Source organism: Silurus aristotelis (genome assembly GCF_946808225.1).
Source record: "Silurus aristotelis genome assembly, chromosome: 14".
Classification (NCBI taxonomy): domain Eukaryota; kingdom Metazoa; phylum Chordata; class Actinopteri; order Siluriformes; family Siluridae; genus Silurus; species Silurus aristotelis.
Genome location: NC_139587.1, coordinates 14,819,852 through 14,832,236, shown reverse-complemented (window position 1 = coordinate 14,832,236; position 12,385 = coordinate 14,819,852). Strand labels below are relative to the sequence as shown.

The 12,385-nt window shown below is 38.1% G+C and overlaps 1 protein-coding gene across 25 annotated transcripts in view; it reads right to left on the bottom strand.

Annotated features, from left to right (window-relative positions):
- Positions 1–796: 796 nt before the first annotated feature.
- dlg3 (discs, large homolog 3) overlaps positions 797–12,385 on the bottom strand; it is a 74,715-nt gene continuing 63,126 nt past the window's right edge. For 12 of the 25 annotated variants that reach the window (XM_083560253.1, XM_083560248.1, XM_083560230.1 and 9 more), the window contains 10 exons: positions 8,532–8,708; positions 7,082–7,157; positions 6,554–6,653; positions 5,019–5,060; positions 4,315–4,365; positions 4,121–4,222; positions 3,839–4,011; positions 3,583–3,692; positions 2,353–2,444; positions 797–2,229 (listed from right to left, as the gene is read on the bottom strand). In XM_083560253.1, the coding sequence (XP_083416379.1) occupies positions 2,123–2,229; positions 2,353–2,444; positions 3,583–3,692; positions 3,839–4,011; positions 4,121–4,222; positions 4,315–4,365; positions 5,019–5,060; positions 6,554–6,653; positions 7,082–7,157; positions 8,532–8,708 (1,030 nt within the window). In that variant the 3' untranslated portion in view covers positions 797–2,122. Of the gene's footprint in view, positions 2,230–2,352; positions 2,445–3,582; positions 3,693–3,838; positions 4,012–4,120; positions 4,223–4,314; positions 4,366–5,018; positions 5,061–5,980; positions 6,027–6,553; positions 6,657–7,081; positions 7,158–8,531; positions 8,709–12,385 lie in introns of all 25 variants that reach the window. The other 13 variants (XM_083560233.1, XM_083560234.1, XM_083560239.1 and 10 more) reach the window with 2 other exon arrangements.

Genomic DNA, 12,385 nt, shown 5'->3' with positions numbered 1-12,385 from the left:
GAAATACCAACATTACACATTTGTATGGAAATTTATCTCAGAATAAGTCAGTTTACTTACCTGACATGTGATCTATAAAACATTTGTCCCAGCTGTGTCACATGCATGAAGCACAAGTGAGGGGATATTTACATTTTACAGCTAACACCCTTTGAAACAGTCTGTAAGCAGTTTATAAATGGCTCTGTTCCCTTCGATTATTCCCTGAACTCTGGTTTTGACACAAGTATGACAGCTGGTTTAGTGACGATGTCTGGCAGATGGTCACATCTGCTTAGGAAATGCCTGCAGATAGAGTAGTTGGAGAATGGAGGGCACAGCACTTTCATCATGTCTTGCGCCCAAGGAAGAAAATGCTAGACTGGTTCTTGTACTCCAAAAATTATGAAACTTCGTCCAGCAAACTTTAAAAATCCTTTATCATTAAACCATCTCAGTCTCTTCTTATGTAGAATGGTAACGCTCAGAACTGCAGTGGGCTTTTCCTCGTGTTCAGTCAGACTGTGTACAGGAGGGTCATCGCACGTGCAGCGTTTCCAATGCATGGCAAAGAACCGGAAGGGATAATCCTGCAAATATCTACTAGTTGTTAGATGCTCAGAAACATTTCACTCCTTTTAAGAAATAGTCTATTGACACATTTAATTTCAATCATGTCATTGCAGCTTGTTTACTGCTTAATTAATAGATCACCAGATCTCTGAGCTCCCTCCCCAAAAAAATACAGTTGTCACATGAACCCCGAAATGAAAAGAAAAAATATCTTAAACAATTTAATAAAAACATCTGGCAGGTCTAGGGAACTTAGGCCAATACAGGCTCTATTGACTTTTAATATTGAGAAGGACATCCAATACAGTTATTGTCTTAATTCTACCCGTTTTAAGGCTTCCCAGTTGGGCAGCATACAGGACAGTACCATGTTACCGTTCAGTCTGAAGAGAAGAGACTTGATAGGTTGAGAAAGTGCAAATGGGCTAGCTGCTGTTCAATAGCTTAAAAGGAGCCTTGGCTGCCAAAATCATTATTCAAAAAACCGGTCACTAAAAGATAAGCAATGATGAAATAAGGATTTAAAAGAGGTAAGACACTTAAGTCTATTGCACTCACAAGTTAGGCCTCCAATATGCAGTAGAAAACTCAGAACACAGGTTTGATTGAGTCTTCCATTAAGCACTGATCAGTTGAGTAATTTGAAGCTTCCCCTCAGAATTAACTAATTTTATTAATTGTAAGGCAGTTTGGTGTTCTGCAGAGAGCCCAGTTACACCCCTCTACCCAATCTTTAATAAAGAGCAGCTAAAAAAAATCTGGAAAGAGAAAAAAAAAAAAGAAAGAAAAAAAAAAAACAAGACAAAACTAACAGCCCTCCAAATAGACAATTCTAGTGAAGTGTAAAATGTGTACCATAGCATAATATTATGTAGTAAAATCTCCATAGGATTTTAGTTACCATGTGATTTCAGTAATATAAATGTATAGATTCATATTCTGTTTTCGATTTGTTCTGCCTTCAGTGGTTTCTTTATCAGCAACTGGCAGCGGCAGCCAGCCAAATAGCAAACTGCTGTGTGATTACTGAAGATCACCGGGTTCTCCACCAATTTTCTATTAACATGGTCAGTGATCCATAAACAGTAGCTTCAGCAGGTTTGGTTTGTTTAGTCCTTGTAGAAAACCTTGTTGGTCTCTGCTCAGCTTTTTCCAATTTTTTTTTTTTTTTTTTAACAATGCAACAATGAACATATACAGGATTCCAGCTTTTCGGTCAGTCTCCATTTCCAAAAAACGTTAAAATGCCAAACCCCAATGTCTCGAGACACTGGCTTCCGAAGTCCATCCAAACACAAATGATTTGTTCATTTTCCCTTTGTTTTACCAGACAAAAATAATTTGTAATGAAATTCCTAGTCTTGAATGGATTTGCTGAGAAACTCATGCAGGGGTGTGCACAGTCACAGTAATAGGGGATAAGACTTCTTTTAATTTGAGTTAACATAATGATGACACTAAAACTTGATATGAAACATTTCAGTAAAAAGGGAAGGAGAGGACTCGGGCTGGAGCAGGGCAGGGGTTGGTATATCACTCTGCATACGTGCAGAGGATGGAGGCTGCACACTCAGAGTTTTTCTGCGGACGGGATCCAGATGTAGGGGCCTGATTGCTCCTCGATGATCAGCTTGATTTTATTGTAGATCTCTTCTAGTGAGTCACCCTGGACTATGGCTGGGAAATAAGAGAGGGCATACAAGCAGATCATTTTGTCAATCTCATGTAAAATAATGTGGAGTAGTTAAGTTGTTTCATAATGATTTAAACACATACCACAAAAAAAAAAGAATATTTTACCTGTAAAATATTCTCCAAATTCCTGTTCAAGCTTCATTGCCTTATCAAAGACTTTATTGGCTTGCTCATAAGTCTGCCTCTTGTTCAGTTCCCTGTAAGATACAAATGAACACATTCCACCAAAAAAAATTTTCTTCTTGTAATTTTCACTAGGTTTTCAGTACTTGCTACACGTAATTTTTTTAGTTTCTAACCAGTAATTTATTTATAAAATATAAACACTATGTATTTCAGTACTTTGTACATTGTAAAAAGTGATACCCGAGTCATTTCACATAACATGCCCTTGAATGTACACTTTCGGCCCACTTTTTAAAATTTTTTATGAATACCTGAACATTAGCAATATCTAAACTTCCAATCATGTGACATCAGCACAATGCAAGGTACTGATGCAAAACAACTGCTTCAGTAACTGTTCACATCAAAAGATCAGAATCAAGAAAGTGTGTGATCTCTGTGACTTTCATGGATATTGGTACCAGAAGCGCTGGTTTGAGTATTTCAAAAGCTAATCACACTCTGGAATTGACACAAAATGGTCAAATGTGAGCATAGGGTCTAAAGGCTGAAACACCTTGTTGATGAGAAAGATCAGAGGGGAATGATCAGACTGGTTTGAGCTGACAAAGTCTATAGTAACTGAAAGAATCTTTCTTTACCACCATGGTGAGCAGAAAGGTGTCTCCGAATGTTCACCACATCAAACCTCGAGCAGAGCTACAATACAGGAAGACCGCATCAGCTTCCATTCCTGTCCTCCAAGAACAAGACTTAACTTCCTGTTCATGGTGGACAGATGTGTGAGCCTGATGGGGTCTTCTGTTCAATATTTTGTGGATGGAGAGATGCTCTACTGCTCACCACAGCTGTAAAAAAATATGAGCATGAGTAAACCACCTGTTAATGTTGTAGCTCATCAGATGACTGGGTAAGGATGTTAACATCTTTGTGACTGATACCACATCACACCTTCAGAGGCCTTGTGGAGTCTATTCCTCCACAGGTTAGATCTGTTTTTGTGGCACATGGGACCTACACAGTAGTAGTAGGTAGTTTTGAGGTTAAGGATGATCTTTGTAAAAATAGTCTTGACTATGGCCCTTCAATCACAAAAAAATGCTGATGTGCCCTACACAGTAAACAAACACTTTTTCATACTATCATAGTAAACTCTTAAATTCTTGAAGACCACCACATAAGGCATTTACTGAAATGGGAAGAACTTACATTAGAGCATCAATGGATTTTGGTTTGATGAAAATGGAAATAGGATAGAGCTGTGCTTGCTGGAGTCTCTTTATAGCATTCCCAGACACATCCAAGATGCAGTGCTTCCCCTACAACACAAAGACAGAAAATGCTTAGGTTTTCCACGCTCCTGGTAAATGAAATATTTAATCAGTTTTAAACACGCGAGTTTGTTTAAGGAACAGGTTATGGTGCTGCATGATGTTTGCATTAGCATGTGTAAGCAATTACGAACCCTCTCAGCCACTGCCCGAACTGACAGAATACTGGTCCCATACAGATTCTCATTGAATTGGCCTGCCTCAATAAACTTGTTGTCCTGAATATCTTTCTCCATCTGCTCTCTTGAACCCACAAAGTGGTAATCCTGTCCATCCATCTCATTCTCTCGCCGTGGACGAGTTGTATCTGCGGGAATTCTTTAGGTTTATTCCATGAACGTGCTTCTTTGAACAGACAAAATACAAAAGGAACCTTTAAATGATGCTCTGTCTCTGGCTGAATTTGGCACACTTACGTGGAACACAGGATCCAAACTTATGGGGAAACTCCGAGATCAAGTCATCATTTACCCTGTCCTTCATAGGACCCAAGATGATCACAGGCCTTGTGTAATGAACTAGAAGAGCAGGAATAAAATTAATGTAAAACTCAAGGTGGTTTCTCCCGCATTGTAGACATTAGAGCATGTTTGCAAAACTGAATACTTACTCTCCTGTCGAATCACTGGTTCATAAGATAAAATTGTGTCCTCTTGCCCTTCTATATGAATAAAATGAAAATAATGCAAAAAAATAAACACAGATGAAATGAGGAAAACCTTCAGTGTGGATTTGAGTGTGACAACTAACAATGCATCCAGTCTTACGAAAAAACTATCCCAATTTTGAAATACACAAGCGGATCTAGTGTTCACTAATAATAGACAAATAGTGTCCTTATTTTATTTTAAAAAGTTACCAAATAAATACACACACAAAAAAGGTATTATAATAATAATAATAATAATAATAATAATGCACTCTATGGACTCCCAATTATTACAACAAAGTAAAATTGCGATAACGCTACATCTATCTATGGCTGAAGGTCCTGTATATAAAGCAGTGAAAATAGCATTAAAGAGTCAAATTTAACAGAACATAAAAGCATCTTTCATCATTTGAACTATGGATCATGCTGCACATCAACTGTTCCCAGCCTTGTTACAAGACAAGACTCGGTGCTGCTGTTTCCCAGGGCACGGGTCAATATCCAATTACTTTTAGTAGGAAAACAACTGTTTTGAGGGGGGGAACTTTTAGCAAGAATCAAACCGTAATAGTAGGACTGTTGAATTATCACTCTAGTTGCAGTTTGCAAGGCATATTAACATGACAATGATTAATAGAACAATGGCCTTTTAAGTCACTTACTGGAACTGCTCTCACTGTCACTGGTATTGGAAGTCAAACACTCTGCAGAAAAAAAAAAAAAGGAAGTCGCCATGTAAACAGTTTTAAAATTAGTACGGACTAGCAAAAAAATTACATAATAATATAGAGAAGAAAGAGAAAAAAAGAAGATAAAACAAGTGTTGTACATGCACACGGATGACCACCAGTTCCATTACAGTGCAGTGGTAGGAGGTGGCAATAAAAGTTAATTAAGTATTTCCTCCTGTAAAGTCCCAAATGACCTCCACTCCCTGGTCAGTGTTTCCTATGGCTATGGTCTTTGTAACTACATCAGAAACTGGTACTTTAAATCATGCCAGTGTAAGTAGCTGATATTCAGTTTGACAATTTAAAAAAAGGGTGGACGCAAATCACATCGAATAAACGTGACATGATTCGTACTTTGCTTGGAAATTTGTGTGTGAGAAAGAAGGAAAACAGAAGATCCAGTGAGGCTTCTGGCCTGTGCCTTTATACACTTTGTTTTACACATTTCACACAGAACCTTCTGCACTATATTTATCCTATTCACAATTCAATGCAATAAAAGTATTGAAGAATTCAAAGGAGACACTATCTCATGCCTGTCCGATTGAATTTAACTGAATATAATTTACTTTGTAGTCCGTGTTTACATGTTGAAGATCCTAAGATCCTGTACACTTTCACTCAGCATGTCTATAGAAATCTTGTAGCTTGAGATAGGAAAAGGGCAATAAGTTATTTATTTTTGTAAGAAAGCAAACTGGATGTTGGCTTTGTGCCAATGTCTCATATTACAATCAATTTTCATATTAGAAATTTCAATTCTGATTGGGGGATAGGGGCTGGTGGAGAGGGAGAGAAAAAGAGAGAGGAAGAAAGAGAAAAGCTTTGTGTGTGTGGCACAGCCATTCTGAGCTCATTGGGCAGCTGTTTGATAAGTATAACCACACACTTACTCAAACTCTTTGATCCATAAAAGTCATCGCTTAACCCTGGGAAGTCCTGAGCGTCCCGAAAGGTGAAAGCAGAAACAAAGAGAAAGAGAGCAGACAGGAAGAAATAGATGTTAGTGAGAGGCCGAGAAGAGGGGTGTAGTGCTCTCTGGGGATGGAGGGAGACTAACACAAACTGGCTGTGCTCTCGTTCTGTTCCTTTTCTACAGTGTAACAGAAGATGCACTGATTAGTCTACAAGTGTTCCCTTGTAGCGCATCGCTTTAACCATTAATTTGGAACGCAACAGATTTTGCGGACAAATGAATAGGACTAGGACTAAGCACAGCCCTGGAGTATTAGTGCATCTCGACACCAGTGAGCAGCAGACATCCGAGACCTCACTCGAAGCACACAGAGGCCAGAGGACATTGTATTCTGATTGGTCCCGCTGCCTCTTTGGAAGGACTTAAAGATATGACGAGGCACCAAAAGCCAGCCGGCACGCTGTCTGAGAAGTAAGCATGAAGGACGATGGAGCATGAAGGACAGCAAGCAACAGAGCCCCTAAAACCCCGCACACATACATATACTCACGTTCAGACTCCACCAACTCCTGCACAATATTCTCCTTGCTCTTGTAAAACGGGAACTTGCGCGACAGGTTGAAGCTTTTTTTGCGCTTTACTTTGACTGGCTGCTGGGAGGTGACCACATGATGGGAGTGGAAATGAGAGATGAAAAAAAAAAACAGAACAAATGGGTTTCAATAGTCAACAGCACACCCACAGCTAGCAAACACAAGCATGCAAAAATATATACACAAATAAACAAAGAAATAAAATAAAAAAAAATCATACCACTGATGAAAAGTAATGTATCAGAGGCATTCATCTTGAACAATGAATGAGTACAAGTGGAAAACCACAGAGTAGGATGATGTGCGTATGGGGGTCGGTCCAACTCTATGCAACCAGTGATGAGCAGCCTCATGTTCTCTGACTATAGTAAAATGGTTCGTGTTTTCATACCCACAATCAGGTGGATCATCTAACATGTAGTTTGCACATGATGACATGGTAGGGAGGGGAGAAAGGGGCTAAGGTGCTTTTCAACCACACTCACCCTATTGGACTCAATCATGCCTGTCCTAGCATGGAACTTGACGGTTTTTAATCGAGCACGCTCTTTCTTTTCCACCCTGTAGAAAGGAAAAAAAAGCTGTGTTTCGTTAAATAATTATGCTGCTTTCTCAACAACTGGCTCAACAAATAGTATGCCAGTATCAGGCTTTGTTTACTGTGTGCGCGCACACTTTGTTTTGTCGATGCTTTTACACTTTCCATAAACTACACTGGAAATTAATTATAAATAAGATTGTCTTTACGTTCTGCACTTCTGTTCTCTAAAATGCAACCGACTGTTTTTGTACCTTATACAGAGCTGGATAATAATCTAAAGGTAGAGACCTGCACAGGACGGATATTTCAGTCCCTCTCCCGCAAAAATATGTTATTTTCTCCCCCTCCTGCCCACAAAAGCCTGCAGCTAAAATGTAGTAGTTTCATTTTCAATGCATCGACTGCTTCTTCCCACTACTTTGCTTTTTTTTTGTTTGTTTCACTTGTTTCACTTTTGAATATGAATTAAAGATGGAAACAAAATAAAAACGTTTCGTTTAAGTTTGACTTTTTGTGTAAACAATGAACATGGATGAGGAACCTTTTAGAACATCAAAGGAAACGATATCTTATTTATAAAAAAGAATCAAATAAATAAAAATTTAAAAAGTCCACATTTTTGTTGTGGTATGTTTCTTTCTTTAATAATGGAGTAATATCTGTAGCACTCAGCGATTCTGCTCGGTCTTGCGTTTCAGACATTGTGCCTAGGTGTGCTAGTAGTTACCGCGCATGAACCACGAGTTCGCTTCCGACTTCGTGCCTGTAAATCGCTTTATTTTATTTTAATGGCCAGTGTTGCTTTTGTGCAGTACAGTGATCCCCTATTTATCGCGATGCACGTGATAAACGGACGCCACAACGAAAATGATATTTTATGTATACGGTACAGTACTGTAACATTTTACTTCCTTTTATAATTAATAATTATATTTTCATTTATACATTCATTATTTCAACATGAAAGTTTTTCTTTAGTAATTTTTGTATTTATTTTTTATTTTTCCGCGAATGATTTTATTCTCCACACGAGTATTTTACCACCCGAACCCACATTCACCCGTCAAATCTGGTCCCGCGCCGCACTCGTTTGCGTCGGTGCAGGTCTCTACTCTAAGGTTTCTTTCTTACTTTTTTCTTTACTTTCGTTACTTTTTTTTTTTTATCTTACACTAGCATTTTATGTTCTACTTCTTTTCCTCACCCTCTCAATGTCCTCCAACAACTAATTACAGGTTAGAAATGAATAGACTAGATTAGATTATTACTTACTGATCTGTTGGATATTAAATACATCTGAAGTTTTTCTTTTTAATACGATCAGTTAGCCACACATTTTCTAACTTGAAAGTTAACCTAATAGATTTTGTCATGTGTGATCTGTAATGCAGTACCTTTTCTTGCTGGGAATGACGCCTATCTGCTCACTTTCACCATGGGCGGTGACAAGTCGTGCCTGCCACCACTCATCATCAGAGGCATTGATGACATGTAGAATGTCTCCATATGAGAAGCTCAGGCCCTGGCTGGGGAGGCAGCTGTCTCTGGTACGGTCATAGTCAAACAGAGCCCTGCACAAAGAAGATGTTGGTGAGGGGGTTAGGGAGTTTATGAACATCATTAGTGTATATATGACTCAGTGGCCAGAATTAGTAAAAAAATAAATTAAAAAAAATTTGAATTTAATGACCACTTATTATTTCAGGATAAATTTGATACATATTCAATATACACAAATGGGTGCGCAATCTAAGGAAATATTTAGGCGAGTTACTAAGATGGTGGGCCACTGCAAACAGTACAGTCACAAAGTCTCTTCAACTGTACTACAGGAATGAACACCTTTTTTCTAAAACATGGCATTGGTCATGACCCAAGGCCCTTTCACATATAAAATTTCGTATGGACAGTGGAAACGCATATCCTTTTACAGGTGCCGATTTGAACGCACCTCCAATGGCCATTTGTAATGAGATTTTATACATCATGTATGCTGGAGGAAGGGTGCCATTTACATTTATTGCATCAGTCTTCCTTCGCGTTTGTTTTTTTGAACATGGCCCATAAATCTCCTCTCATGTCCACACTGTATCAAAGGTTTTAATCGTTTGCTTTACCGATTGACTCGATCAGATGCCATCCAGGAAAAGACCATTCTCATGAAGACAGAAATCTTTCATCATAGGATAAAGAAGGAAGAATAACTATGCCTTATAGAAGAGTCACAGCGAATCTACACAGAGGTTTACCAACCAGGGATTTATGAACTCCTAGAGGTTCATGGTGAAACTGCGCAGAGTCTAGTAGACCGATGGAAAGTCATTCTAGTTAAATGAACATTTGTAACAAAAGTCAAATGGAGCAATAAACATAAAAACTGAGTTGATATGTGGGAAACATGTCCCGACCCCACTAACATTCATAGGACTGTAGAATTTTTTATTTTTTTTAAAGAGCGAGATTCACAGATTACGAAAGGGTGACAAAAGCATTCATCAGCAGTTCATCAATCCATGAAAAGACAAACTGTCCACAAACAGAGAACATTTTGGACCACAGAAGTGGGTTTCCAGGAAAGATCACAACAGGATCCTCTATTAGAAAAAAACTGGGCAAGAATGTCGTTCAAGGACACCAGAGAAAACCACTGCTGCCCAAAAAACTATTTTCTTTATATTTCCCCAAAATCAACAGCATATTGAACTGCAATTCTGGAAACAAAAAGGTTCTATGCACAAATGAGAAAACGTTTTTGCAAAAATGCTGCATTTGAATAAAATTAAACTAAAAGAATTGGACGTGCACAAAACCCTCATCCCATCCGTGAAGGGAGAATCATGGTTTGCAGCTGCTTTGCTGCCTCATGGATGCATTGAACAAGGAATAGATATTTCACAGAACATCCATGATCAGAGTAACAGTCCATGACCTCAAGCTTATTTTGGGTGCTGCAGGACAATGATCCGAAACACACACGTAAGTCAACTAGAGAACAGATGAAAAGGACAAACATTTGTGTTAAAAAAAGCTGGAGCCCCAAAATACATTTGAACTGAAACTGTTTTGTGTGGAGAAATGATCCATGGTTCATCATAAACATTACACCAGTGTGATATGTTGTACCATTGTACAAGGCTGAACTGTATATGATTACTGAATATGTGCCTAACAATCACTTGAGAAAGTACTGTATGCTGGGACTTATGTAGCTGAGCAAAGAATGATATATTTTGGTTAAGTGTAACACAACAGTGGGTTCTCCTCTGCTGAGCAAATTATTCCAGGTGTCAAGTGGAAAACACAAAGAGTCATGCAGTAAGCCTCTCATTTATACCTCGTCAGACTGGTAATACCCTGAAATAACTAGGAAGACCTGCTCCACTGGTTTTTGTTCCTCTGACATTCTACTCACATTCATTGTATGTTTCATGTGTTAATGTGTTCCATGTGCATCTTTTTTAGTGACTACACTGTGAAATGTTTGACATGATCAGAATGATTTCATTAATCTGACAATATAATGTCAGAGTTAAACAGTTATGACAAATGTGCACAAGATGAAACAAAACAAGTCTTCATGCCTGCACATATGTATCTTCTCATGTACAATATAAGAAAATCTAATTATACAGTGCCATTAAAATGCGTTTGCGCCCACATATGAATTCTGGAATTTCAAACACTGAATGAGATAATGGGGAATAATAATATGTAATAATTAATATACAGTGGGTACGGAAAGTATTCAGACCCCCTTAAATTTTTCACTCTTTGTTATATTTGCTAAAATCATTTAGGACAGGTGTGTGGCTTTCCTAATCAAGTCCAATCAGTATAATCAAACACAGCTGGACTCAAATGAAGGTGTAGAACCATCTCAAGGATGATCAGAAGAAATGGAAAGCACCTGAGTTAAATATATGAGTGTCACAGCAAAGGGTCTAAATACCTAGGACCATGTGATATTTCAGTTTTTCTTTTTTATTAAATCTGCAACAATGTCAACAATTCTGTGTTTTTCTGTCAATATGGGGAGCTGTGTGTACATTCATGAGGAAGAAGAATTAATTATTAAATTATTTTAGCAAATGGCTGCAATATAACAAAGAGTGAAAAATTTAAGGGGGTCTGAATACTTTCCGTACCCACTGTATATATAAATATATATAGATTTTATTAATCTCCTTGTGGGAAAACACCTGTTTTGTTGGTTTGTTTTGTTTTTTAAACTCCAATCAGTGACCTTTAAACACCTTTAAGGATTAAATGCATTTTTCAGGTTCATCAACTTTTCAAACGGGTTTAGGTCTGGACTTTGGCCAGGGCATTTAAAATGTTTACATTTCGTACTTTTTAATCATTGTGGGGTAAACCTGCTTGTGTGATTGGATCACTTTCGTGTTTCATGACCGAAAGGTGCTTCAGCTCAGACATGCCCCGATCAGGCGTAACATTATGACCACCAATCACATAACATAATGACCACCAATCACATAACATAATGACCACCTGCCTAATATTGTGTTGGTCCCACTTTTGCTGCCAAAACAGTCTTGACTCTTCAAACATTAACAGCATTAACTTCTTTAGCAGTTTGAGCTACTGAAGCTCGTCTGTTGGATCGGACCACACGGACAAGCCTTCACTCTCTAAGTGCATCAATGGTCCTCGGCCGCCCATCACTTTTGATAGATACTGACCACTGCAGACCGGGAACAGCCCACAAGAGCAGCAGTTTTGGAGATGGCCATTTTTTCTGTGTCTAACACATTATATTTTGACGACAAAAAAAAAATATATATATATATCCCACTGATTAACAAGTGCCATGATGAAGAGATAATTAGTGCTATTTTCCACCAGTCCGTGTTATAGGATCATAATGTGATGCCTGGTCGGTGTATGTCCTGGCATTCTAATATAAAGCACAACTCAAAATTCTCTTATTTGCCAACATTTCCAATTCTGAAGCAGCAACACATCCTAAAAACATTACACTACCCACATTCATGCTTCAAATAACTATCTTTCATTCATTTTCATTTTCTCCAGGAGGATCATCTAGGTGTTTCTTGACAAACTTAAAGACAATTTATAATCATCTTGGTTAGTCATGGATTCCACAGACTGCAGTAAATTGCTTTCAGATGCCAGACTCATTTATAGGATACTGCACTCTCTATCAAATCAGATTTAATAATATATAATGTAAATATAATATGAATAAAAAATCCAGACAGAGGGCAAA